We start from the raw sequence: 26,585 nt of genomic DNA, 5'->3' as shown, positions 1-26,585 counted from the left end.
ATATCTCTGACTTTATTTCTCATTCCTTCAAGCTGCCATATAACACAGATCTCTCATTTGGATTAATTTTTTTACATAAAGTTAACTTTATTCACACAAAAAATGTGAACACTCACAGCTGTGGTTTCACAGAACCAGACAGTTTAATTGTTGTGGGCAAGAGGCCTATGTTTAGCCTCAGTGGTCAGGAGATTGTTGACTCATTTGTACTGGATGTCTCCACCAGTCTGTATGGCCTACAACAACATACACTACTCTTTCCAACAAACACAACCTTAACTATTTATTGTGTAACTAACCTCTGACCTCTGTGTGGAAGACAGATGTGTGATAGTGAAGGCACTTCAGGTTAGTAGCTTCTCTCAGATAAGTACAGAGATTAAAGTCAGTGCAACATTTGTTGAAATGTAGGATTAAGGAGGAATATATAATACATTTTATTTATAGAGCACTTTTAAAAGCTACTCAAAGACGCTTATACTGTATGGCTGTGGTCTAATATACAGTATATTTAACAGCCAATAATATTTGTAAGTAAAATCATCATGTTCTACGTAACTATTAGTCAAGCTCTTAAAAACCTGTAGTGTAGTAAATAGTCAAGTAGAAGTATAAAAAAAAAATGATGGTCCACAACTGGTATGCAGAAATTAAATTGTCCTACTTGACAATTTACAGTGGCGAAACATGAACAACACTGTTAGTATAATTTAGGCTACATTATATATTTTATATCAGAATGACCAGAGGTGGAAAGACACTAGGTACATTTACTTAAGTACTGTTCTTTTGAGATACTTGTACTTCACTTGAGCATTTCTATTCTCTTCTATTTATAGGCAAATACGTTTTACTACATTTGTCTGACAGCTTTAGTTACGTTGCAGATTATGATTAACAATACAAAATATAATCAATAAATAAGTAATAACATTATTATCAATAATTATAAATACGGCTTTATTGGTCAGTAGGGGGAACATAATGTAAAGTTAAATACAAGATATGTATAAATAAATTAGAATGAGCTTCACCTTTACCAGCCGCAACATTAAAGAAATGAACACATTAATGTATCACTTACTATAATCCTATAATTGAATAAATATAAATCTGCATAATGTATACTTTTATTAGGTTAGGGTTATATTGACCCTTACTGTGTAAATACACTCAAAACAGTCAAAGAACAAAGTAAAACCAATAAAAACGTCAATTTAGATCATATACTATTTAAAAAAGGGACATACAATACATTTTTTATTCAACATCCAAACAACAATTCTTTACATAACATTTTTCCCTCATTCCACTTGTTTTTTAAAAATTAATTTCACTTTTTTCTCAAAATATTCTCAATGCTTTCTGCAGATGTAATTCTTGCATTTCACACAAGAGGTTCTTGTTTTACTGAATGGAACAAGGCGCTCGTCTACAGTAACATGGGGACCAGGATTGTACAACAAAGGAAGAACCATTTATCCCAGACATCTCTGATCTAGTTCGTCCCTTTCACGTCGACCAGCTCTGGTGTCACAGTTGTCAAATCGCAGCACACGAAGTTATCAGGTGAAATGACCCCGGGGACATTGTTGATCGAAAGATGGGCCTTCCATGCTCTTCATCCCAAAGACTGGCAGTTGCTTCTAATTTCTAATTTTGATGACATTGGAAGATGACTGTCTGCCTCGGCTTTGGTGTGGTGATGTTGACCACTTTATGTTACCATCTTTAGATGCCCATGTCACTTCTGTCGAGGATTGCTGCATTCCTTGGTTTTCATCTGATGGAGAGACTATTGCAGGATCGTCCTCTGAATCATCTTCATCATAGGAAAATTCATAATCTGGATTGTCAATAGTATTGTCCTCGGTCTCTAAAACCTCTTCCTCTACATCACTATCACAGTCCAGAATCTGTGATAAAGCTTCTTCAGTTGTAAATCTTTTGGAGCTAATTTTGTATTGTGTGACCCGCAACATCATCTTTGTATACAAACTCTGCACAGACCTTCCACTACACATCTAAGTGAACTAAATGGTCAACTGAAATGGGTCAAATTGATTGATAATACAAGGGTTAAATAAAATATCTGAATAGTATTCAGTGAATACTACGCAATATGAATATTTAATAGTACTAATATACTAATTACCGCTAGAGGTCACTAAAGCGCTGCACTAACAGCCACTATAGTTGAGCTTTGCCAGTACAGGAATGTAGCTAACCAGTTTCTCCAGTTCGCCGTGAAAAGACAGTGATTTCAAACGAAATACAGCAGCCACGGGAACCATGTCACACCATAATGTGGTGAACGGATGCAAACTGGTCGCTGTGCTTCTTCTTTGGCTTGGTAAGTGGGGTCAATGCCCTACTGAGACAGCTACGGTGTTAGCTAAACCGCTAGCAGTAAGCTGGATAGAATACCGGAAGTTGATTCGATTTGGCCTTCAAAGTAAAATTATCAATGTAATTTAACAAGACATAGAGTGCATTATGGTTTAAAAAATGTACAAATAGACGTATTTGCTGATAAGTTACACACTTTGTTACACAGTTGTTCATCAGTGAAATCCCGGTACTTGCTTTGCTACAAATGAGTGACTATTTTTGTTTTATTTTGAAGTTCAAAACAGGAACTAGTGATTTTATAGTGGATAGCTTGACGCACAACAAAAACAAATGCAGGCAATCCCATGGGGTTTGTAAACAAGAGGCTGTTTAAAGTATAGTGATGCAAGTCAAGGTAACTAAATATATGATGTCAAAGGTAATATTTCATCTTCAAATATGCCTCCGGGAAAAGTATGCACAGATAGCTCTACACAGAAGCTTTCGTGGGAATAATGAAGATGATTAAAAACTAAGTTACAGCCCATGCTGATTTAGTTTGTAGTGAAATTGCAATTCACATTTGTCTGTAACCCCATCGTCCAATTGCCACCTTTTCTTATGAATTAATTATGAATGAAACTGTCAATTATTGGACTATCAGCCAGCAATGTTTAAAAAATGAAAAGCCCTGCACACCCAGTTACTCTGGCCAATTAGGCCTCTGCTCAGGTTTTCACAGCAGACATTTTGACTAGTCATAGTAGGAAAAGCACTGGTTTTTAACAAGCTCAGGTATTGTGGATGCTGGCTTTCCGGGACACTTCATGGAACTGAACTATCTTTAATGTTATAATTTTCACCTGTGCTTTTCCCGGCCATTCAAAATGTGAAAAAGGTCCATTATGGTGTAAGTTGTCCTAACCTAACAGGATCAACAAAACTAATAGGAGGGTGAGGGAAATGTCAATCAAACACAGTTTAATACAGGCCAACAGAGATGAGGTCTAATCAGGCAAATTAAGTGAAAACACCTGTGGGCGTGTAACATGGCGTGCAGGGCCTTTAAGAGAGACACTGTAAAAGCTTAACCTGTTTTAGACCTGGAATAATAATGAAACGTTTTACAAAATGCATATCGTATCATTAGTATTGCCATATACCTTTTTTAAGTGGTTTTTCATGGTATTGCTATAGACACTTATCACTTTTTATGTCATAGCAGAAAACGCACAGGTGTAATTAATGACATTAATAATGGATACATTTCATCTTCTATTAAAGCTTATGTTATTAATTACACCTTTGCTTTTCCTATCAAAACAAATCAAAATGTCTGACCTGAAAGAGGCCTTATGGCTGATATTGGTGGAAATATATTGGTTATTTATTTACTTGAAATGCCCATAGTGATAGCCATAATGAAATGTACTGTTTCAGTATATGTATTTGTTTTCTTTCTAGTATGGCAGCTTTATGCATTCATAGCAGATACCTGTTGGTGTGATTTGGCCCTTAGTGGTACACATACCGTTCCTTCTATATAGATTGAGAAGACATCAAATCAGCCAGATGCATTGAATACACCTGCATGAGTCACCCGTGTGAGTGGCAGGGTTTTAAACAAGGCACCGTAGATACAAAACACATGATGGTTCTGACCTATTTCTCTCCCCAATGTTCCATCGTTGAGAAGCAGGTTTGGTCGTCAGATAAGGAGAAATTAAACATCTTCAGATCAGTTTTCATGTTTTTCCGGTCTGAAATCTAAGGGAGTGTGGCTTTTCTTTCTACCAAATCACGGTATGAAAAGTATTTGTGTTTATGTCTGAGTCAGGGAAATAACTGTCTATCATCTGCAGATACAAAGAGCCTGTCTCAATAGACTTTCCACATCACGAAGAATGGCACAATTGCACATTGACTTTATAGCCATAGCTACTGCATAGATTGACATGCTGATACAGCGTTATACTTGTTGACTCTCATAAGTATGATACCACCATAACCCCCTCACACTGAGCAGTAGCAACTATATCTGTCCTGGTTCCAAAGTCTGTTTTGAGTTTTCTTGCACTCAATGTCTCTTTTTTAAAATCTTATCAATATAGTTAATATGTTAAAAGGGGTGTTCAGCTCCTGGGGCTGTTGTACTATGACAGATGAGTCCAAGATGAAATGTTGTGAAAGTGTGTCCTGCGTTAATGAGTGCCAGAAAGGTCCCAGAGCTCAATGTAACATATTCAGTTCAAACCTCAAAGATATTCTATTTTTTAACTATTTAAATTGATATAAAACTGGCAAACATTTTTGCTTTTTATATGACTTCTGCTGTAAATTGATTTGCCATTGATCCACTCCTCCTCTAACTGACTAAACGATTAAGTGGCTACTGATGTCAGCACAATTCATTAGAGCATGTGATTGAGGATTTAGTGTTTTTTCTTTTTTCGCCGCTTCAAGGTGCCTCTGCTGGAGACAAACACGCAGGCCATGCTCACGTAAGTGCTGCCCCCAGATTCTTGCTGTGATTGCGCTTCATCATGTGGCTCAGCACTTAACGAGAATCCCTCTGACTCCCCGCAGGCAGCAGAGCACCTGGAGCGCACAGAACACAGCTCTGTTGGTGAGTGAGGGATTTCACTGCAGATGGTCTGATGTTTTGTTGTTTAGGGAAGCGATTCAGTTATATGATGCATATTATGAGGTTGGATTTGATCCAGAGCCAGTCACCAAAATCTTTAAGATTGTTCATTACAATAAATAAATCTGATGGTAGGAGCATGACTAAGAGTTAAAGGAAAAGTTCAACATTTTGGGAAATACACTTAATCTGTTTCTTGCCAAGGGTTATGTGAGAAGATTGATACCACACACAGTTAGCTCAATTTAGCATAAAGACTGAGGGAAGCAGGTCGCCTGGCTCTGTCCAAAGGCAACAAGATCCACCAGCTAGAATCTCCAAAGCTCATTAATGAAGTAATGTTATATCCTGTGAAGTGTAAAAATGATAGATGGTAGTTTTCCGAGTGTGGGATTGTTTCTTGGCCGGGCGAAGTGACTCTGTGGAGTCTTGTCATTACACTCCCGTGTTCCTGGCAAGAAAACAAATGAGTGTATTTCACAAATCCTCTGTTTCTTTGCATCATCATGTCTCTTTTCTTTTCCTAATTGGTCCCAGCTCTACCTTTTCTGTGAATGTCTTTTTTCAGGATTGGAGGAGGTGGTGTTAGTGATCCAGAGTCAGAGGAACTCCTTCCACGCCCGTCGAGCTGCTCAGAGGAAGGAGAAGATTCTGCATCAGGCGGCTGAGCTGGGACAGGTAGCATGTGGATCATTTCTGGGTTTAGATCTTAGCTCTGTTCTTTCTTGTGTGATGTTTGTGTGTCCACATGTGTGTTTTGTAGGTGTCCTGTCAATCATAAAGATTGAAAAAATAAAAGCTCTTAGTATGAAAATAAGGACGATAAGACGACCTTTAAAAATGAGTTTAGTTTTAATGAGCTAATACATTTTTCACAATACACTGGCTCATTTATTTGACTATGCCTCCACACCAGCGACCGCTGTGGCCAGAGGAATAATGTTCTCAGGTTGTCCGTCTGAAGCGTGATATCTCAACAACACCTGGCACAAACGTCTACTTGAACTAAAGGATGAACTGATTAGAATTCGGTGGTCAAAGGTCACCGTGAACTCACAAAATGTGTGTTTTGACCACAACTCAGGAAGTTTCACACAATAGGATAAAATAATGAAGTGATGACATGTTGGACAGACATGGATGTAAACTGTACAACCACGAGGCGGTATTTCTTAGCCATGCTCTAGGGCAGAGGTTTTCAACAAATATTAAAAAAAAATATTTTCTAACTAATTTCTTTTCCACAAATGTAAATGTCTTTAAATGCACATTAACAATGAATCCAACATATTGTAGCAAACGGATAAATGGAGGCAGAAGCCGTTATCTTTCAGTCAGCAATGCACACATTCAGCTCCGCTGCCCCCCCCAACACACACAAACACAAACACACACACACACACACACACACACGCACGTACACACACACACACACACACACACGTGCACACACATCTACAGTCAGAGACAGAGCGGAAGAAAGGAGAGGAGAGGACAAAAAAGATCCGCGCCACGCTGTTCCATATGGAAAATGGTTAGCAGCAGTTAAGTAAAGTATACATCATTTGTGGTAAGTGGGCTACAACATAAAACCACCTGTATTCCTTAATATGGTTCCTAAATATAAAGTACATGATTCAGTAATCGTACTGCTTTAGGCAGATTCATTTGCAGCACTTATGGAGAAACAAATATTGTAATTACCATTAAGTGCTCAAAAAGTGCTGAATATGCTTAACAGCAACGACAGGATAATGATGCTGCAAGCAGTTTCATTTTTAATGTGTGTCAGCGGCTTTTGGAGTTATGCATAGCTGTGTTGTTGCACTGGTACCAATAGGTGTCCTCATTGCCTTAGAGTTGAGAGGAAGCGCTCTCTCCGTTCTCACTGTAATTATTGACTAATTATGTGACTGCAGGGCATCTGTGAAAACCAATTTTTTATAGACCTGAGGGAAATGAGATGAAAGGCATATGGACGTGACAGCATGCAGTAGAGACACAGAATTGGTAATCTTCCTTTGCTAGGAATGGGTACTGTGAAATAATGCAGTCTTTTATTCTTCCTCCAAACTCATTTTCAATCCAAATCCTCCCTGATAGAAACAACGGCAGAAGGCAGTCAGCAGGGTCTCTGTGGACTGAGTTCTACAGTATCAGACTTGAGAAATCTTTATTAAATTTGACTTGTGACAATTTTAACCGTCTCACATGTTTTTTCAGATAGGATCTTTTTTGGCTGTGGTCAAGACTTTTTTACATTCCCACTTATTTGATAAGGATAATGATATTTTGTAGTCTCTAAACCTCTCTCTTAGCCCTTCTTTATTTAAGTGAGGAGATCTCTGCAATCCCACTGCAGCCTGTAAACAACAAATGTGGTGTAGTAGCTTTAAAAACTTTAATCGCATATGCATCAGTGAGTGATTCAGCAGCGACAGAGTGGGAGCAGTGATTGAATTTGAAATCTCTATAAAAAAAATGTTTTTGAAGCCAAAACATTGTGGTTTGAGGCGTTTCAGCATCAATTTCTCTCCTGAGAGACAGAAAGAAAACACAGTGAGAAGTGAGAATGTTGAAAAAACATCACTTTGGCTCCATGGTTATAAAATAGCTGCCCGTCAATAAACTCCACTTTGTTATTCATAGCTTGTTAAATGACTGTTCTTGCATGGCAGCTGGGAAGAGCAATTATACACCATACTATATACACTTTAACATACTCACACACATTTCTCTAAACAGTGTTATTTTACTGTACCGGTCTAGTTTGTATAAAGCCACACAGAATTAGAGTTTATTTTGACATTCTTAGGAATATAGGGATATTTATGAATGTCACAAAAGGCAACGGCGACACACTTTCTATATTTTGGAACTCATTATGGTTTAGCAAACAGTAAATACAATCAAATGTTCATGTGATTCTTTATTTAAATGAACCACATTGATTTTATTCATAAAAAGTTCATCCTTGATGATTTAAGAGGAGCTGGATTATTTACACCAGCGGTATTCAAAGTGGGAGGCGGAACAGTTTCAGGGAAAGCTCATTAATTGGAAGTAAATATTACATTAGTTATCGAAAGAAGATTACATAGAATAACCTAAATGCTTTGGATTTGTCTGCAGACAGGTTTCTTGGCAACATGTAATATTTATTTATGATTTACTTTCAGTATTGTCATATGAAGATGCTGAAATAAATCATAAATGACTTCACTGTGTCTTAGAACATAATTTTGGATGAAAATAAGAGGTATGAAAAGGAAAGTTGAAAAGAGACATTCAAAATACTCTAAGTAAATAAGTAGTGGCAGGTATATTGACGAAGCTGAAACAATATTTCTGCTGCAGCACTTATTCATAAAACATATTCCACAGAAACAGCTTTCTCAACTGAATGAAGGAAGGTTTTTAACAGAGAAAAAATAAGGCCCAATAATTACAAGCAAATAATGAAAGAAAACTTTGTGTATACCACTTTTCAATAAATGAACAGCAATAATGGAGAAAACATGCCGTCAGAAACACTATGATCAATTGGGCATTAACTTTGCATTTCCATGCATATTGTTGGAAATTGTGTGTGTGTGTGTGTGTGTGTGTGTGTGTGTGTGTGTGTGTGTGTGTGTGTGTGTGTGTGTGGATGAGTGAGAGCTTTCTCTAGATTGGATGTTAATCACAGCTAGACCGCTGTTAGAGGGTAAGTTGTGCGTCATGGTTTTTTGGCTAACGTATCACCAGATGATTAAAGGTGGCAAACGCTCATAAACTCGGACATGTTGACAACTTATTGTCTGACGTATGGCTGTTTTCTCGTTTACAGTCAAAGGGTTTTGTCATATAGTAAACCATATTATATTTCCAAAATATGAGCAGCGGCATGTCCGTTTTAATCTTAGTGCTATGTTAACGCGTATTTATATCCACATATTTCTTGTCATAACATTTATCGGAAGAGATGAACACTTTGATAAAGTCACGTGGCTCTTTATTTGCTATTGGACGTAAAGGCAGGCTTTTAATTCAAGACCTCGGTGCCAACACTGTGTCTTTTCAGCCTCATCACAGAGTTTCCTCATTTGGCAGTTGCTCTCTCGGCTCATTTCTCCCACATCTCACCACACTTACAGCAGATGGTAATAACCATATTTTACACCCTCAGAATCTGAAGTGGACTCAAGAAGAAGAAGGTTGCATGTGAACTCTCAATGTGTGGATGTCTGTGTAAAGTACTAAACTAACTAACTATACTTTTTTGTGAACATTATGTGTCCATTTGCTCTAATTGTAAGTGAGCTACAGTGTTGGTCACGACTCAAAATAAAACAATAAAATGTTTTATCAGACACAACATGTGATCAAGTATCATGGTATGTGACAGTCGAGTCTTTTCCGAGACGAATCTCAAAAGTAAAAAATATATTAGATTTTTATTTAATATTTTAATATTATCTTTTCTTAAATCCAAAATGTCACTTTTAGCTAAAACAAACATACTCTTATACAAAGGTCCTGAAAAAAAATCCTTCATGGAAGTTTATAATGCGTTGTTGAAACCTTTTTCGACTGTATGATCATTTTGAAGTCTGCAGTTTGTGGTGCTGTTGAACTGTATTGCGTTATACTGACAGGTGTTTCTATTCATTTGTCCTCCCCATTGATATCAATGAGGGCAGGCAAATAACAGAAACACCTCTGAATAATGCAATGTGTAGCAGGGAGACGCTGACAGAGTTCTGCATTACATTTTGTATTGACACAATGCTGCTTTTTCAGTTGCCTCATTTAGAGCTCTGGAAAATAATCAGCATTGTCATAAATCAAAAAAAAACCTTCACTTTGATTCCGTTCACTCCTTGGCACTTGAATTAAACATGGATGTTACCAAATTAGGGTCTTGATCTCTGCTTTTAGACGAGAAAGAAGAAGAGACTGACTTTCATTTCAAACCCATTTATAATGTGAACACTTTTTCTAAAGTAGCGCACCTATAGGAAGATAATTAGTGCACTGTAATCGGCCTTGGACTGAATTGTATATCTCAGCAGAGTCAAATCTCTGACTCATCATTTATGTATTATGTTTAATATAATGCAATTTACCTGTGTTCTTACCCAGTCTATACAACTGTGTCTGTCTCAGTGCTATGAATAGCTGTGTGGAAGAGATTGGTGCGTTCTTCTGTATGAGTCACGTAGAGTGGAGGAAGACGTAAATAGAAGCTTTTTAATAAACTCTTTCCCCTGCCCTCATTTTGAGCCTGTCATTGTCAAAATAATACAAGCAAAACTTTATAAAACTCCAAACATTGCACGCACCAGGATGTGCAGACGTTGTCACTCAACTCCCACCAGCATGTCCAGGTGTATTCATCAGTGTCAGAGGAGCACGTATCATTTCCTTTAAGGAGTCGCTTGTACTCGTGTCATTTCTCTTTCCTATGGAGTGATCTGATCCAATGTGTGCTCCTCTCATTTCTGTTATTTTCTTTTTACTTGTACAGTTAAATTTTATATATATATATTTATTTATTTATATATATATTTTTTTTAATATATATATATATATATTTATATATTTATATATGTATATATTTATATATCTATTTATATATGTATATATATATATTATATATATATATATATATATATATATTTTATATATATATATATATATATTTATATATTTATATATACACATATATATTTGTGTGTATCTCTCAGGGATATGATCACCCTTGTACAGTGCTCTCTAGTAGTAAACTATTCACACCATCCTCCAGCAGGACATTTGTTGTCTTTGATTGGTAAATTTCTTTACTCAAAAGGCCTCAGTTTGATATTTTATGTGAGATTTTCTTGAAATACATTGAGTTTCAAACGGATGTTTTCAGTGTGGTTTAAAGTGAATCATGCTCATGCAATGTTGTTTTTGTTTTTTGTTTTTTTGATAGACCTAAATTGTTAGCCATGATTTTCAGGAAGTTTTTGGCTACATTTATTTACCTAATATTAATTTAATACATGCATATTCCACAAGAACCTGGTTGGATCCCTAAAAAAAACAACCATATCAATATTGTGTAAATATATATTGTGTGTGTTTGGAATTAAGGGAATTTCCAGAGCAAGCATGTTGGTACATAACAAGAATAAAATGCAATATGCTAGAATATAAAGGAAGGTGTTGATGAAGAGATCTGTTGTTTTCTAATTAAATTGTTTTATTTCATGCAGGGAGTTCCAGTTGTTGTTCTTCTCCACGAGCTGTCGGAGTATGAAGGGGATTGGAGTATCCTCCCTGCGCTTCGTCAGTGAGTGTTGAATTCACACATGGAAATGATAAAAAAGTTAATTAAATCCGATTCAATAAGATTTAATTGAGTTTAGCTTTAATGACTCCTGATCTATGAAATAAAAGAATGAAGTTAATGGGTCCGTATGGATCTTTCCAGTCTCTCTGCCACTTATGGCCAATCAACATCCTGGTTTTTCTTCATTGAGGAGGAAACCAGCGTCACACTGTCCGCCCTGCTGCACGTCCTCCACAGATATCAAGTCCGAGAGGTGAGATGATCACATGACATGCAATCATCTTCCTAACAATACTGACTTCATGTATTAAACAGCCCTTTTTGCTATATGAATGTGATTTTGTTTCCTGCACATATTAAAGAAAATAACTTGCTTTTCCCTTCCCCGTGCACCTTTTTGCAACTCACCAGGAATGGTTTTTGGGTAAGCTTCTCCATGACAACGAGGCCTCCATTATCCACCACTATGCGTTCTCTGAAGACCCCACTTCCTTTAGTTATCCTGACCCTGCCGCAGGCTGGGCTCTCAGCATGCCGCTGCTCCAGAGGTGTGTGTGTGCATGAACGTGTCACTGATATGTTTCTGTCTTTTATGTGAGAAAGGGTTGGTCCACGGTAGCAAAAAGCCTTCATATCAGTATGTCGGGGTTATAGCAGTAGACACTATTATCACACATGGCATAGGAAATAAACACTAGTTGAATAAATGAGAATATGGAAATGATCCAGCGCCGCTTAAATCAGGCTTTTGTGCATTTCTGGCTATAGACTCTCTCTCCACCTCCCTACACTTGTATTTTGAGTGTAATTCATTAGACAAAACGCACATTAAACAAAGTTCAAGATGAATTTGATTGATAGCGTTATTATTATTTCTTTAAATGTCCTATAGATATCCCGGTACTCGTGAATTATTTCGGCCACAATCATTGTGTAGTGAAATTCTGACAACCTGACGGCACTAGGAAAAGTTCTCACTTCTGCTCTGCTGTTAATTTTCTTTCAACATCTTTCACGTCCATGTGTTTCAGACTCGCCGTGCGGCTCCAACACGAGAGTCTAAAGTCAGATTTTACCATCGACTTGAAACATGAGGTACCTTCTAAACAATTTCCAGCAATGTTGTCAATCTGTGTGTCATCTCCTGCCTATCATATACTTGGGTAACTATTGTAAAGCCTCAACTGCTGTGAAAAAGCAGTTTAATTTTTCAGACTGCCTGCTGAGCTAAAATGCTTAAGCATATATGAATGATCGGCAGTATTCTCCCATCGACTGGATAGCCTTTTGTTGAAAAGGCCCCTGCAGCTTCCCGTGCCTGCTGCTCTTGGTGTATTTATTATTACATTATTAATGCAAAAGCTTTAATTCTGAATGTGTCTAAGAATGTGTATTTTTGTGTGTGTTGGGGAGATTGAATATGCACATCGTGCATGTAACAACTGTACTGATTTGGGAAAACCTTTATCTGGCTGTTTAGCAAAGGTTGAAAAAACATTATGAATAAAAAAAACCATTCCTTGTAATGTTTTTAAATTAGGCCTAATACGAGTGTAAATTCAAGGTCAAAGTCAAGCTGTGTTTTGCTTTACTTCCACGTGTCGAGACCCGGTGAAGACATTAATTCATAATGCTACGCCTCCTTGAAATGCATGATAATGATGTCATTAAGATGCATAGCGTGAGTCATAAACCTCAAGCCGTGTGCCCGATTTGGAATTGTCAAATGTTTTATAGGTAATGTTAATGCGGGATAAATAATTTAGCAGCTCAGAGCTTCCAGAAAACTAGAGGTATTTATTTACTGTTCTAAGAGTGAGCTGTTAATGCTAATCTCGCCTAAATGTGTCTTTATGTGCGTCTCTGTTTTTCTAGCTTGCGTTGTATATTTGGGAGGCAGGTAATGGTCCAAAGCTGACAGCAGTTCCAGAGTTTTGTACAGAAACGAGAGACAACTGTGCTACGACATTTACAACCTACCTGCCCAACTGTGTATGTACAAGTCTTATTTATTGACACTTACATTTGGGTGTTCATTAACATTTGCAGTAAAGTGTGTCTGCGTGTGGGGGCATCAAGGAGATCTCAATGTTTATGATCCATCACCTTTAATCACGGTTATAACTCGGCTGTCCAGCTTTCTTTTATGTGAGCACGTGTATGTTGCCACTGCCGAGGCCTATTGTACAAGCAGAAGTCTTGATGAATCGAAGTAAATGTCAAAACATCCGTTTACAAACTCACACAACTTGTGCAGTACAATCCAAGTCTCTTTTATCCAGTTTTTGTTTTGTTTATTTGAGACTTAATTTTAAAAAGAGTTTTCTTCAAGAATTCAAGGTGACAGGGTGAGTAAATGACTTACAAATGGTCAACTTGAAGTATTCCTTTAAGCCCTAGATGTAACCAAGTGGCGATATGAATGTAAGTGATTCTTTCCACCCTTTCTACGCACACTTTGAGCTTTTACCCTCATTCCTAACTAACCAACTATAGAACAAAAGTCCCAACTCTGTCATCTGCTCTAGTGCCACATAAGGATGCTATCGCAATCATTCTTCATCCGGCAGGAATCAAACACCCTCTGTGCTTGTCACATGAGGTCCACTGCAGGTGCTCAGCCTGACCATACAGAAGCCCTCAGGCTGAAAAACACAAAAGGAAAAGAAATAAACTGTTACCTCAATTCAGGTAGGATTAGTACTTGTAGATGTGACTGAAGATGTTTCTCATTCTCATAATGTATATTCTAGTTTTATACTTTGCATGTTTTTTTCCGTTCTTTTGCTGCTGCGATCGTTTAATTCCCTGCATGTGATGATAAAATAGAAACACAGAAAGTATAAATATACACATGAATATAATAATACGCATTGAAGTAAGCACAACTTTTGCATAAAATAACTCTGACTCTCTGAATGTGCGTGAAAGGAGCAGAAATTTTAGGACCATCTGTCACAAAGAATACATGAATAATATAGTGATTATGATGATCTTACTGGAAGTAGTGTTAAACATCACGAGGAAGTGTCTGGTGTTTATAATGAATATTCTGCTAGGGTAGCAGATCAAAAAATGACAGCCATAAATAAGTCATAAATCTCTGTTGGCAATTCTCTGGGATAAGAAGCAACGCTTGAAATGGACATTCAGAGCAAAAGAGATACAAGTATTGACATGTCTGGCCAGATGATAATACCTGATAGCTCTTTTACATCCCAACTCAATTTAAAGTCCATTATATTCCATATATGTTGCACCTAACTCTGTGTTTGTGTTCACCTGTGCTCTTTTTATTGTTTAAGAACTACAATGCATCGTTTCTTTTGGAAGTAACATTTATTTATTTCCCTCTTGTCTAGGGAGATCCCGTGTCGAAGAAAGACTTATTTGTTGCTGTGAAAACATGCCAAAAATTCCACTCTGAGCGAGGTGTGTGTGCGTTACTCCCAAACCTTTTTGAAGGAAAATATTGTCATTTTATATATATATATATATATTCTGCAATGGTGCAAGATATATTAAGATCCTTAACTACTGTTTAGTTACGAGTAAAAGTCCTGCATTTCAATCCTGCTTCATTAAAAGTACATCTGAATTATCAGCACAATTTTATTAAAGTATCAAAAGTAAAATTACTCATTCTGCAGAAAAACTAATACATGTTACTGATTTTAATCTGAAAAGTAACCAGAAACTATATCTGTCAAATAAATGTAAGTTTCAAATTTCAAGTTTAGTTTATTTATAGACCACATTTAAAATAAACAACAGTTGCCTAAATTGCTGTACAGTGGCAAAAGGACAACACAATTTATAAGAAATAATAAAACATAATAGGCAAGAACATAGATACAGAACAATGAAAGTCAAATCAATAAAACAAACAGGAGGGCAACATTCAGGTGGACACAAATGGTAAAGAATAAAAGTAGGTTTTGAGTTGAGTTTTAAATGAGCTTAGGGAAAGTGCTGATCTAAGAGAAAGTGGGAGATTGCTCCAAAGTTTAGAGGCCATGACCTCAAATGCTTGATCACCTCTGTGTTTGTAGTTTTATCGTGATGACAGAAGGAACAGAAAGCTTTAGGGATGGAGTGGCGACTGAGGAGATCAGATATGTAAGGAGGCCTTACACCATTAAAAGCTTTAAAAAACAAACATATGATCTTTAAATTAAGTCAGTAGTGAGCTGTTTACTCTTTTATTACAACGTTTTGTTCATTGTAAAGGTGCAGGGAAGAGGACTTTCTTTTATTTTTTGCACATTTGTAAACTAAACTCCCCTTGAGGTCACGCCGTTGCCAAAATAATTTCAGTTTATGTTTATCACATAATAAATGCAAATGAATGCAATGCTACTTTTTAGGGTCAAAATGAGCCAGTACTGATTATTTAAAAGTGATGAACAAACTCAAAAGTAAAAAAGAACAGCGAGTGATTAACTTAGCTGTTACTTTGAATTGAAGTTACTATAATTGCAGAGCTGTCCCAGTAATGTACTCAAACTAACTATTAGATAGTGGATTTGTTTGAGAATTAACATAGGATTGGTCACACTTGACAGGGATTAAAAATTAATTCTGTGATTATGATTTGCTGTTAGCGTTTTTATGTAGACAGCGCTCTTATCCAGACTCACATGCAGGGAGTGACAATAATTGTTAAAAGACAGCCTAATTATCCCCTCAGTCAGAGGTAGTAGACATCCTTCATTATTTGATAGTTTTTATAATGAGCTCTGTGTGTGTCTGTACGATTCAGAGATACGTGTTGTTTGAGGTTCTATTTTCTCTCCACCACATGGCTCCTTTTTATCCCTTCCCCCTTTCTCCTCACAGTACCAGTGGTGAAGGCAACCTGGGAGAAAGACGCTGGGTTTTTAGAGTATTACAGCGATGTCACCGACGCCTCCATACCCACGATCAGTCTGGGAGTGCCCAACACTGAGAGAGGTGAGCTGATCTAGGATATGTTAGAGGGAATAAATCACAGAGTTGTACTGGAAGCATTTCGGGATCCCCCAGAAGGAGCTGGAGGAAGAAGCTGCAGAGTTAAAGGATGTTTGTGACGCCTGTAGCTACCGTAACCCTGACCAGAATAGGTAGCTTAAAAATGGACGGATGGATGGATGGTGATGGGCAAGTTGTCGGGGGGTGATGGAAAAATGACCTATTATGATGACCTATTATGATGTCAGTCCACCACTTTTGAAGGATGCATTTGAATGATCCCCTGACTTATCCTCTACTGCCACCAGCAGCTCAAAGTTTTCACTTTCAAAGTGAAATATCTCAATATGTACTTGATGGATTGGCACAAAACTTTGCATAGATATTAATGGTTCCCAGATGATGTATCTTAATAACTTTGGTGATCCTCTGACGTTTCATTTTCGGTGTGGGACTTTTTTTCCCTTTTTATTTGGGATCACTTAACGGCATCTTTAGTTAAATACTTTTTACAGAATGATAAATATTTTCTTCTTTTTACAATGTAATTATAGAACGCAAGAATAGCACATGGGCTGTTTTTGATCATCAGACTTTTCATCCAGCGCCATCATCAGGTCAAAAATGTAATTTGTCAAATACTTTGATATATGACCAAATACCTGTATACCTGATAGTGTTAGTCTCCCACCATGCTAAACTAAGATGGTTAAACATTACACCTTGCTTATGCTTAACGTATGAGATGGTAGAGGTGATAAATCCCAGCCGTAATTACAATGTAGAAGTTGACAGGAACGCTGTTTATAAGTCAGAAACTCGTAATTCTGTTAACTTCGATATAACATGAACTCAGTATTAGCATTGTAGCGTTGTCATTGTTAGCATGTTTGCACAGTACAGCCTCGCAGAGCTGTAAGATTAGCTGTAGACTCTTGAGATTATTTCCTGATGTGACTCCGTGTCCCTTCTTTGTGTAATCACTGCATCGTTAACTGCATCGACTCGGTAATCTTCAAGTTCAAACTGAAGTTCAAGAGGTAGTTCACTACTACTACTCTCCATCCCCTTTGTTTTGTGCCTGATGTGAGATCATTGTTAAAGGGGGACAGGAAGACCTTCGGGCTCTTCAGTAACGCTCCTGACTTCCTGTCCTCACACACTTTAAGTGCACCACGGATGGAAGAATGATTGTAAGAACAGACAAATCAGGAGACGAGGGAGTCCAACTAAATCCTAGCAATTACCACAAAGTCATTCCTCTTCCCAGTAAAGAGGTGGCTAGACGACTCTTGAACCTCCAATCTTATATTTAACTTGTTCACTGCCTGTCATGTCCTCTGTACGATACCTTTTTATGAATTATTTTGACTATTATTACTTTCCAAGCCCATGCTTTTTGTCTCATTGTTCTCTCACCCTGTAGTTTGATATGTAACCTTTCTGCATCACAATGTCTAAAAACAGCTAGACTTTTGCTATATATTTTGTTGAGTTACGTACATTATCCCAAATGTTTCCAGCAATTCTCGCCTGAATAGACAGGATGGTCTGCCTGCAATTGTTTTAACTTGATCCTGATTTATCCGGTTTTAATTTGGCTCTCTGCTTATGATCATGGATCAGAACCATTCTATGATATTGTCAGACATATAAAATGCTATTAATCTTAATATCAGCAGAGCGTTGCGTTGTTCAGGGCCTCTTCAATATGAGCACAAATCCACTTCATAAATCCACTTACCTGAGGGTCAAGCCAGTTTATAAAATACTTGGGTCTGATGAGTTCTCATGCGGCAAAAAGCTGAATTGGCAACCACTGCTTCATCTTTTACCTTTTTGTCTATATGTCGTCTCCCTGCAGGGCATTGTGGGAAGACGTTCGCCATCTTGAGGCGGTTCTTGAACAAAGAAGTACCAATGGCTGACTGGCTACTCATTGTTGATGATGACACACTCATCAGGTGACTGGGAGAAGAGATCGTGTTACAACCTTAGAGGAGAGCGGGACATTAATGTGATTTATTTTAAAGTCATGCACACAGGTCACTTGTTTGCTAATAATTCTGCTCGGGTTCATGAACCAGTTAGAATGATAAAGATATAACCTACTGACATCTGCAACAAAACTAGCAGGAGGGTGAGAGAGATGTTGATCTGTACATGCTCACACAGTCTTAAGAAAAGCTCAAAAGCCAAAGTCATTTTGGTGCAGTACAGAGACAACTTAAAAAAGTGCTTTAATTCCCCCCAAAATCCTGTGAAGTCTCTTAGTATGCTATTAGATGTCGCTAAGACTGTGTGTTGTGTGTCTCCATACAGTCTGGAGTCTATTCAGCCTAAGGTATGCACTTGTGTTTGGAAAGTATTCTTGCACGCTCCTCACTTCCTGTCTGTTTCACCGTCTATAGTTTACCCAGGTTGCGGCGACTGCTGCGTTGCTATGACCCAAAGGAAGCAGTGAGCCTGGGGGAGAGATACGGCTACAGCTTGCTCCAGAACGGATACAGCTACACCACCGGAGGAGGAGGGTGAGGCTGCGGGGGTTAAGGGAGTGTGGTCGTGCTGCTGGTGTTAAGGAGTTCAGACAGAAAAGTAATTGAATTTTCACCTTTAATTTATTTGACAGCTTGACATCATTTGTGTTCTCAGAACTCAAAACTATTGTTATCTTTTCATATTTTTCATGTGACCATACAGTGTTGCAGTAAAACAAAACTCAATATAGAAACAACACAACTGTATGCAGTAATGCAGAGCTGTAAAAACACAAGCATTGCTATTAAGTTCAAAATTAGTAAAAATAAAAAGAGTAAACACTGTATGACATGGTTGTATTGAACAGTACACTCTGTACACTCTGTATTGCAAAACTTAATTCCGCTAAAATATTGAATAAATATTCCGCATTTTAGAGCCATTTTTCATTAGTCTTCTAAAAAGCAGTCCATTAGTGAACAATAATATAAAATGGAAAAATAGAACATTTATTTCTCACATTTTAAATCTTGTCATCCAGTAATGACTAGAATTTAAAGCTGCTTTAATTCATATGTTAAGTCCAATATTCACCCTCTTTTAGCTCTGTTTTTGGTCTCTACTAACACCTGGGCTCTGGTAAAATGTTAAATTTGTTGACGACACAACAGTGGTATGGAAATGAGAACAGAAATGAGGTCTTGTCGCTGGTTGACTGGTGCTGTCGTCTGTCGCTACAACTTGGAGCTAAACTAGAGAGCTGGTGTTCAACTTTCAAATACATGGTCCAACCACTGACCATTAACGGCTTAGAGTTTCTCAGAGCAACAATCTCCTCCTGTCTGAAATGGGATGACAACACAATCTTCATTATCATCATCAAAAAAGCCAACCAAAGACTCTTTTCCTACCCCAGTTTGAAAAGTTTGGGGTGTCCAGAGAGGGGATGCTGCAGTTCTACAGAGCTGCACCTTTTCTATATCTGTATGGTAAGGCAACTTGCTCCGCCTCCAAAATCATCAGCTGTTAACTCACCCCCATCTCTGACATCTACGAGACCCGCATTCAGTGCAAAGGTCTAAAGATACTGTAGGACTCCAGGCATCATGCCAACCCCCTCCTAATAACTCCTCTCAGGAAAAAATACTTGCAGGCCATCAAAAGTGAGACATCCTGTTTCCTCAATAGCACTTACTGCAGAAACATTCAATTACTAAATGACTCCCCAACTCTGCTCCAGCAATTTACAAAAGCAAAGCACTGATATCATATTTTAGAGGACCTGACACTTTATTCTTGTTTTGCACTAGACTTTCCTCTTGGACTAGCAATGTCTAACATCCACGGATGTGTGTGATGTTTTATTGGGAGGGGTTTATGTGTCATCAGCTACACATCCGGTCAAAAAGGAAAAACAATGGTGGAAGTGTTGATAGTAATGACGCACGACGCAGGTGTTCCCGATGCACGAACAGGCTGAATACTACATGAAGTAGAGGATATATTTTCATCCCAAAACTCTTACCGCTTCTTTGAAATATAAAAAATATTATATTTCCATGGTTTCATGATGACTGCACATCAGATGGGTCAGACAATCACACGCTGGCACATAATATTGTATCATATATATAATTTCTGTTTTCTGTGTGCAGTATGGTGCTCAGTCGGGCGGCCGTGTCCAGGCTAGTTTCCGGTGGTTGTCGCTGCTACAGTGATGATGCTCCTGATGACATGGTGCTGGGCAGGTGCTTCACTTCCCTAGGTGTTCCCATCACACACAGTCCACTGTTCCATCAGGTAGGAAGGAAAGGAAATATAATATGGTTGGACCTCCCTTTACTAAATTGTGCAACCCTTAAATGTTGAGATATACTCGATAAGAACAAGGTTCGATGACATGTTGGTCACCAGGTTTAGATTACAGGTGCTGTAGTTTTCTATACTTTCCTATAAAGAAACTGATATGTTACTGTAAATTCAAAGAATGCATCCTGAGAGAATATTTTTTGATCAGGTGAACATGCAAAAATGTGAACATCTTTTACAGGCAAGCATACAATTCAACATATGTGAAGAATAAAGTCTCCAATAATAATTTAGTAATGAATGAGTATTAACTTGTATTAAAATGGAGCAGTTCTTACAAGATAATTCTTCTGGAAATCATCATATGCTCAACACAACTAAAGTTTATTAACGGTCCCAGAACATTATCTCAAATATGTTAAAGATAAATACCGAATTACACTTTTATTAAAAAAAAAAAAAAAGACTCTTGGAGCAAGTTAAGAAATTATAGACCCTGTGAACAAAGTGTTACAAAAGTAGATGATGTAGTGTATCCTAAGTTGGAAAATAGCTTTTCTCAACGTACATTCGGTCCAAAAAGCATGCCTTTATTTGATAGTGATAATGAAGAGAGACAGGAAATCTAGGAAAAGAGATTAGGGGAACGACATGCAGAAAACAGTCCTGCCAGCCAGGAATCAAACCAGGGACTCGCTGCTCAGGGCATTTGCGCCCATGTGGTGTGTGTTTTAACCACTAGTTTATCGGGTCGTCTGAAAAAGGCTCTTTTTGAGTTTTATATTATATTAAGCCGAAAGCGCTCCAATTGTTAAGTAAACCAGATTTATGTATGACATAAACCCTTTTATCCAGTGACTCATATTTGTCTTCACTAAAAGTGACTTGTTGGTTATGCGCGCTATAATAACAGAATATTGAATAAAATACAGAGGGGAAATGGTCAAATTTATAGCAGCCTCAGGAATCCACAAATGAAATGAATATGAATCGTTACGCAGACACATACGCGTACACATGCAGTACATCCACACAGACAAACCACTTGTTATTGATATTTTAGGCCCGACCGTATGACTACTCCGAGACATTGCAGCAGGCCATCTCCTTCCACAAGCACTGGAACATAGATCCTGTTGTCGTCTTCAAACACTGGCTGCAGGACACGCACCCACGAGATGAACTGTAGAAACACTGTCCGGCCAATTTTACAAAGAATGGATTGCGGCTGCTGATGGCGCCATGAATTACACATGAGATCAACCGCTCTCTGCCCCATCTCAAGGTCAAGATTCAGAAAAGGAATTGCACTAAACATATTACGGCGCAAACGCACCCATAATGTTTTGCCGCTGAGTGCAATTTGTCCTTTTTTTGCATCTTAGTGCAATTAACAATGTGACAAAGTATAAGTGTTGCCTTTGCACTAAGAGCACAGGAGGCAGAACAATAGCAGAGAGAAAAAGACAATTACATATTCAGACTGCAAGGTGTAGAGGCATTCCTCAAAGCAGTCAAGGGCCTAGAGAAATCATATTTATTAGAGGTTAATTTGCATAGAAAGGGGACAATTTTTAACCAAATTCATGCATATAACATACATTTCAATATGTGCTAATAGCCCAGGAGCACCAAGGCTCTCTTTGCTTGGCAGCACAGTTAGGGCTGCATTTCACCCTTTGCAGTTGCTTCTTATTTGTGCAGGTATAGTGGCTGCAAAAGCCACGCAATCCTTTGTGAATTTTCCCTTGAACTAAAGACAAGCGGTAGCCTGTGACGGTATTGTCCAGAAAGACCTGGAAAACGTGCCCTGAAACATAATTTGGTTAGTGTGCTTTTGTTTAGCAGATACGTTTACCATTGTCAACATTTTAGTGTAGCTCGGTCGCATGCTAACATTTGGTTGTTGACTTTACATTTCTAAAGAAGTTGGAGGACTTCCTGTAGAACAGTCTCAGAGTCTTCCTACGTCTCGCAGCCATTATAGGGACTGAATCTGAAAATGCACAACATTAACATTAAGAAACATTAAAATACTAAAAAAACAACTAACACTACTAAGAGAGCTAAAATACAAGCTAAGAATAGAGACAATTAACTAAAGCAAATACATTTAAATAAATTAAAGTAATTTACCATAGAATTTATATAAGTTGTGTGTACATGTTTTATGTACTTGCTTTTTATTTTGTTTACCACATGGAATGTGATTATGTCTCTCATGGAGGTTTCAGTTTTGTAGATTTTTTTATCTGTAAACAGTAGAACTGTGTGTTTGTGGGTTAGTCGTCGGTGTGGACGGGTGCAAAAGTACTTACACTCACAGCTGGCAAGCCTGCGTTAAAATGCCATTTTCCAGCTGCTTTTATGAATATATAAATGTTTGTGCAGGCTTACTGAAAACCTGTTAAATAACCTGTTTTTATGATATGAAAATAAAATATTCATTGGGCTGAAGGAAATATTTCTGTGTGTTTTTTTCCCCCCTCATAAACAGACTGACAAAATCGTGTGAAGCAAGTGAGAATCACATGCTGTGGTTGTAGGACACGCAGAAAAACATATACATTATAATTACACAGGAAACACACTTTAACTAATCCCTGCCAAATGTTGACCACCATAGATAAAGCTAAAATGAAATATGTGTTATTTGATGTTTTTGGGTATCGCAAGTCGTCGTCACACTCTGTTCTCAGTTCTTTAGTGTCTCAGCGCAGCTTCAAAACAGACTGAGATTAAAGTCACTGATTGATCACTGATTGATCACTGATTGATCACCTCACAGAGATACAGCTCCTTGATGATAATACATTTTCCTTTCTCTGCCTCAGCCTTTGTGTCTTTCACTTTTCCAGACTCTTTCTCTTTGAGGCCAGAATCCCATAAATCCTGAAGTGCCTGAGTATCATGTCACTGTGACACTAGTTACTATAGCAACAGGGACATTGACTGCCCGTAGTGACAGTTTCTCTTTAAAGACTTGATACGAGGCAGATGACGTGATGTCATAAATATGAATTCAGCATTCGTCCTCGCAGAAAGCCAGAATACACCACGTCACGTTAACACCGGAAAATAATCGCTTGAATTGTTACCGGTGTCTGTTTAATTGGCATTGATATGATTCAGGAATGTCGTTCAGTTCTGGGCCTATTATTACATTTATCTTTCATGTGTAAATATCTCTACAAACGTCACATAAATGGATCACTCTGTTCCTCTCGCAGCTTTCATTCACAGACACATACACACACTCCAGCTCTGCAGTTCACAACCAAAACAGTTTGAAAGCTGTTGCTCGTGTTTCTCTGAGTGCTCCCTATTTCTAAACACACTTAGGGTTCTTATTAGCTTCCTTCAGGCATATTTTAAATGATAAATGAGATGTAGTTATGGTCACGTCTAATTTGAATACATATCAAATGTTCTGCATATGTTGGCCTTTCTGTTCCTGAGGTTCTCATGTGATTTGTTTAGCTTTCAGTTAATTTCTGCTCACATGTTTTCCTGACCTTTTTAAAGAGAGAATGGACGTAGTAAATTAAAGTGGCCCCCAGGAGCAGAGCCAAATCTAACACGCCCTCTATGGTAGAGGCAGAGCTGGAAGCTGATGGGGGATCATCGTCAATTTCCCTGACGGAAGTCACTGAGGTAGTCAAACAACTCCACAGTGGCAAAGCCGCAGGAGTTGATGAGATCCGTCCAGAAATGCTGAAGGCTTTGGGTGTTGAGGGGCTGTCTTGGTTGACACGCCTCGTCAACATTGCGTGGAAGTCTGGGACAGTGCCTAGGGGGTGGCAGACCGGGGTGGTGGTTCCCCTATTTAAAAAGGGGGACCAGAGAGTGTGTGCCAACTATAGGGGTATCACACTTCTCAGCCTACCTGGTAAAGTCTACTCCAAGGTACTGGAAAGGAGGGTTCGGCCAGTAGTCGAACCTCTGATTGAAGAGGAACAATGCGGATTCCGTCCTGGTCGTGGAACAACGGACTAACTCTTCACTCTCGTAAGGATCCTGGAGGGGGCCTGGGAGTACGCACATCCGGTCTACATGTGTTTTGTGGATCTGGAGAAGGCGTATGACCGGGTCCTCCGCTGATACTGTGGGAGGTGCTGCGGGAGTATGGTGTGAGGGGGTCACTTCTGAGGGCCATCCAATCCGTGTACGCCCAAAGCGAGAGTTGTATCCGGATACGTTGGCCTCCGCCAGGGCTGCGCTTTATCACCAATCCTGTTCGTGATTTTCATGCACAGAATATCGAGGCGTAGTCGGGGAGGAGAGGGGTTGCAGTTCGGTGGCCTGAGGATCTCATCGCTGCTCTTTGCAGATGATGTGGTCCTTATGGCATCATCGGTCTGTGACCTTCAACAGTCACTGGATCGGTTCGCAGCCGAGTGTGCAGCGGTTGGGATGAGGATCAGCACCTCCAAATCTGAGGCCATGACTCTCAGCAGGAAACCGGTGGATTGCTTACTCCGGGTAGGGAATGAGCCTTTACCCCAAGTGAAGGAGTTCAAGTACCTCGGGGTCTTGTTCGCGAGTGAGGGGACGATGGAGCGAGAGATTGGCCGGAGAATCGGAGCAGCGGGGGCGGTATTACAGTCACTTTACCGCACCATTGTGACGAAAAGAGAGCTGAGCCAGAAGGCAAAGCTCACAATATACCGGTCGATCTTCGTTCCTACCCTCACCTATGGTCATGAAGGCTGGGTCATGACCGAAAGAACGAGATCACGGGTACAAGCGGCCAAAATGGGTTTTCTCAGACAGGGTGGCTGGCGTCTCCCTTAGAGATAGGGTGAGAAGCTCAGCCATCCGTGAGAGACCCGGAGTAGAGCCGCTGCTCCTTTACGTTGAAAGGAGCCAGTTGAGGTGGTTCGGGCATCTAGTAAGGATGCCACGTGGGCGCCTCCCTAGGGAGGTGTTCCAGGCACGTCCAGCTGGGAGGAGACCCCGGGGAAGACCCAGGACTCGGTGGAGAGATTATATCTCCTCACTGGCCTGGGAACGCCTCGGGGTCCCCCAGTCGGAGCTGGAGGATGTGGCCCGGAGAAGGGAAGTTTGGTGTTCCTTACTGGAGCTGCTGCCCCCGCGAGAGTCGAGAGCTCCGGCCAAGTCACTTTAAAGTCATCTTTAACCATAGGTGGTTTGTAAGACTTAGTGGATGCAAATCACAAATGTTCTCATTTTACAAGAAAAGAAGGAGCCACAGGGTGTGTAGGCTTTGTATATTTAAAGTGTGTACAGTGGGCTTTGTGGTGCCTGCTCTGCAACATGCACATACACAAAAGGTGTACAGACACATTTTTAACCTTGTTGACAATGTCTTGTTTGTGTAATCAGGCCACATTTAAAACCCTAATCAAAGTTGTACAGGAAGTGATTTAGCAAATGGTCAATTTCAAATATGCTCAGATTAACAAACAGCACATCTTATTACATTCACATTAAATGTGCTAATATGATATTTAAGGATGGAAAATCCTTAAAGAGGAAAAATGAATGTACAAAGCTTGACTTGTCCAATCAAAGCACTGCGCCTGATTGTATAATAATGCGCCTGATTGTATAATTTATATTCTCAAAGCATCTTGGACATTAAATGTTATAACCCTCACTGTCTTATGCACTGCTCATCCACAATGACCACTTATAAAGACTGTAAACACAGCTTCTGTTCTTCTTTTGTCTGTTGTCGTGATGCGTTTTGTTTGTGTGGTAGAACCAGCCACCCGACTGACCTGTTTGTTAATCACCCCGACTAAATGTAGCTCAGTGGAGTGTGCACTGACCTATTCTCCATCATTTCACTTGGACAGATCCACTGAACTTTCCAATTGAAATGATTTGTCAGATTATTGTCAAACATTTAGTAAACTGTTGAATGTGTAACAGTCCTTCACAGGCTACACATAAACTACTTTGTCTGGTATTGTTTTCAGATTGTGTGTGGTGTGGTTAGTCTAATAATAGCTAATTTCCTAACCTATTCTCAGTAGAATAATACTGCTGAATTCAATCATTTCTACCCATGTGAAAAGAGTTTGGGAA

General features: G+C 38.8%; 1 protein-coding gene across 4 annotated transcripts; it reads left to right on the top strand.

The window, feature by feature from the left end:
• The first annotated feature begins 2,174 nt into the window (after positions 1-2,174).
• b3glctb (beta 3-glucosyltransferase b) lies at positions 2,175-22,979 on the top strand. Of its 4 annotated transcripts, none has more exons than XM_029448858.1 (15): positions 2,175-2,353; positions 4,795-4,832; positions 4,918-4,957; positions 5,544-5,653; positions 11,218-11,294; positions 11,532-11,547; positions 11,706-11,842; positions 12,326-12,389; positions 13,170-13,286; positions 14,657-14,726; positions 16,134-16,247; positions 18,109-18,208; positions 18,656-18,775; positions 20,378-20,522; positions 21,595-22,979. In XM_029448858.1, exons 1-15 carry the CDS (start codon positions 2,293-2,295, stop codon positions 21,718-21,720), a joined length of 1,335 nt encoding a protein of 444 aa, XP_029304718.1. In that variant the 5' UTR covers positions 2,175-2,292; the 3' UTR covers positions 21,721-22,979. The 4 variants fall into 4 exon arrangements, 3 of the variants coding, with proteins under 3 accessions (XP_029304718.1, XP_029304715.1, XP_029304716.1); XM_029448855.1 differs by having other exon boundaries at positions 11,436-11,547; XR_003833474.1 differs by lacking the exon at positions 21,595-22,979 and having other exon boundaries at positions 11,436-11,547; positions 18,656-18,839; positions 20,378-20,513.
• The last annotated feature ends 3,606 nt before the right edge of the window (positions 22,980-26,585 follow it).

Source organism: Cottoperca gobio, chromosome 14, assembly GCF_900634415.1.
Source record: "Cottoperca gobio chromosome 14, fCotGob3.1, whole genome shotgun sequence".
Lineage (NCBI taxonomy): Eukaryota > Metazoa > Chordata > Actinopteri > Perciformes > Bovichtidae > Cottoperca > Cottoperca gobio.
Note: the sequence above shows the minus strand (reverse complement) of the source record. Positions and strands in the feature narration are given on the sequence as shown.

What these genes read in the sequence shown, in the direction of transcription:
- b3glctb (XM_029448855.1), top strand. Translation starts at nt 2,293, where the DNA reads ATGTCACACCATAATGTGGTGAACGGATGCAAACTGGTCGCTGTGCTT. An exon ending in TGTGCTTCTTCTTTGGCTTG is followed by an intron (nt 2,354 to 4,794) that starts GTAAGTGGGGTC and finishes CGCCGCTTCAAG; the next exon opens with GTGCCTCTGCTGGAGACAAA. An exon ending in AGCATGCCGCTGCTCCAGAG is followed by an intron (nt 11,843 to 12,325) that starts GTGTGTGTGTGC and finishes CATGTGTTTCAG; the next exon opens with ACTCGCCGTGCGGCTCCAAC.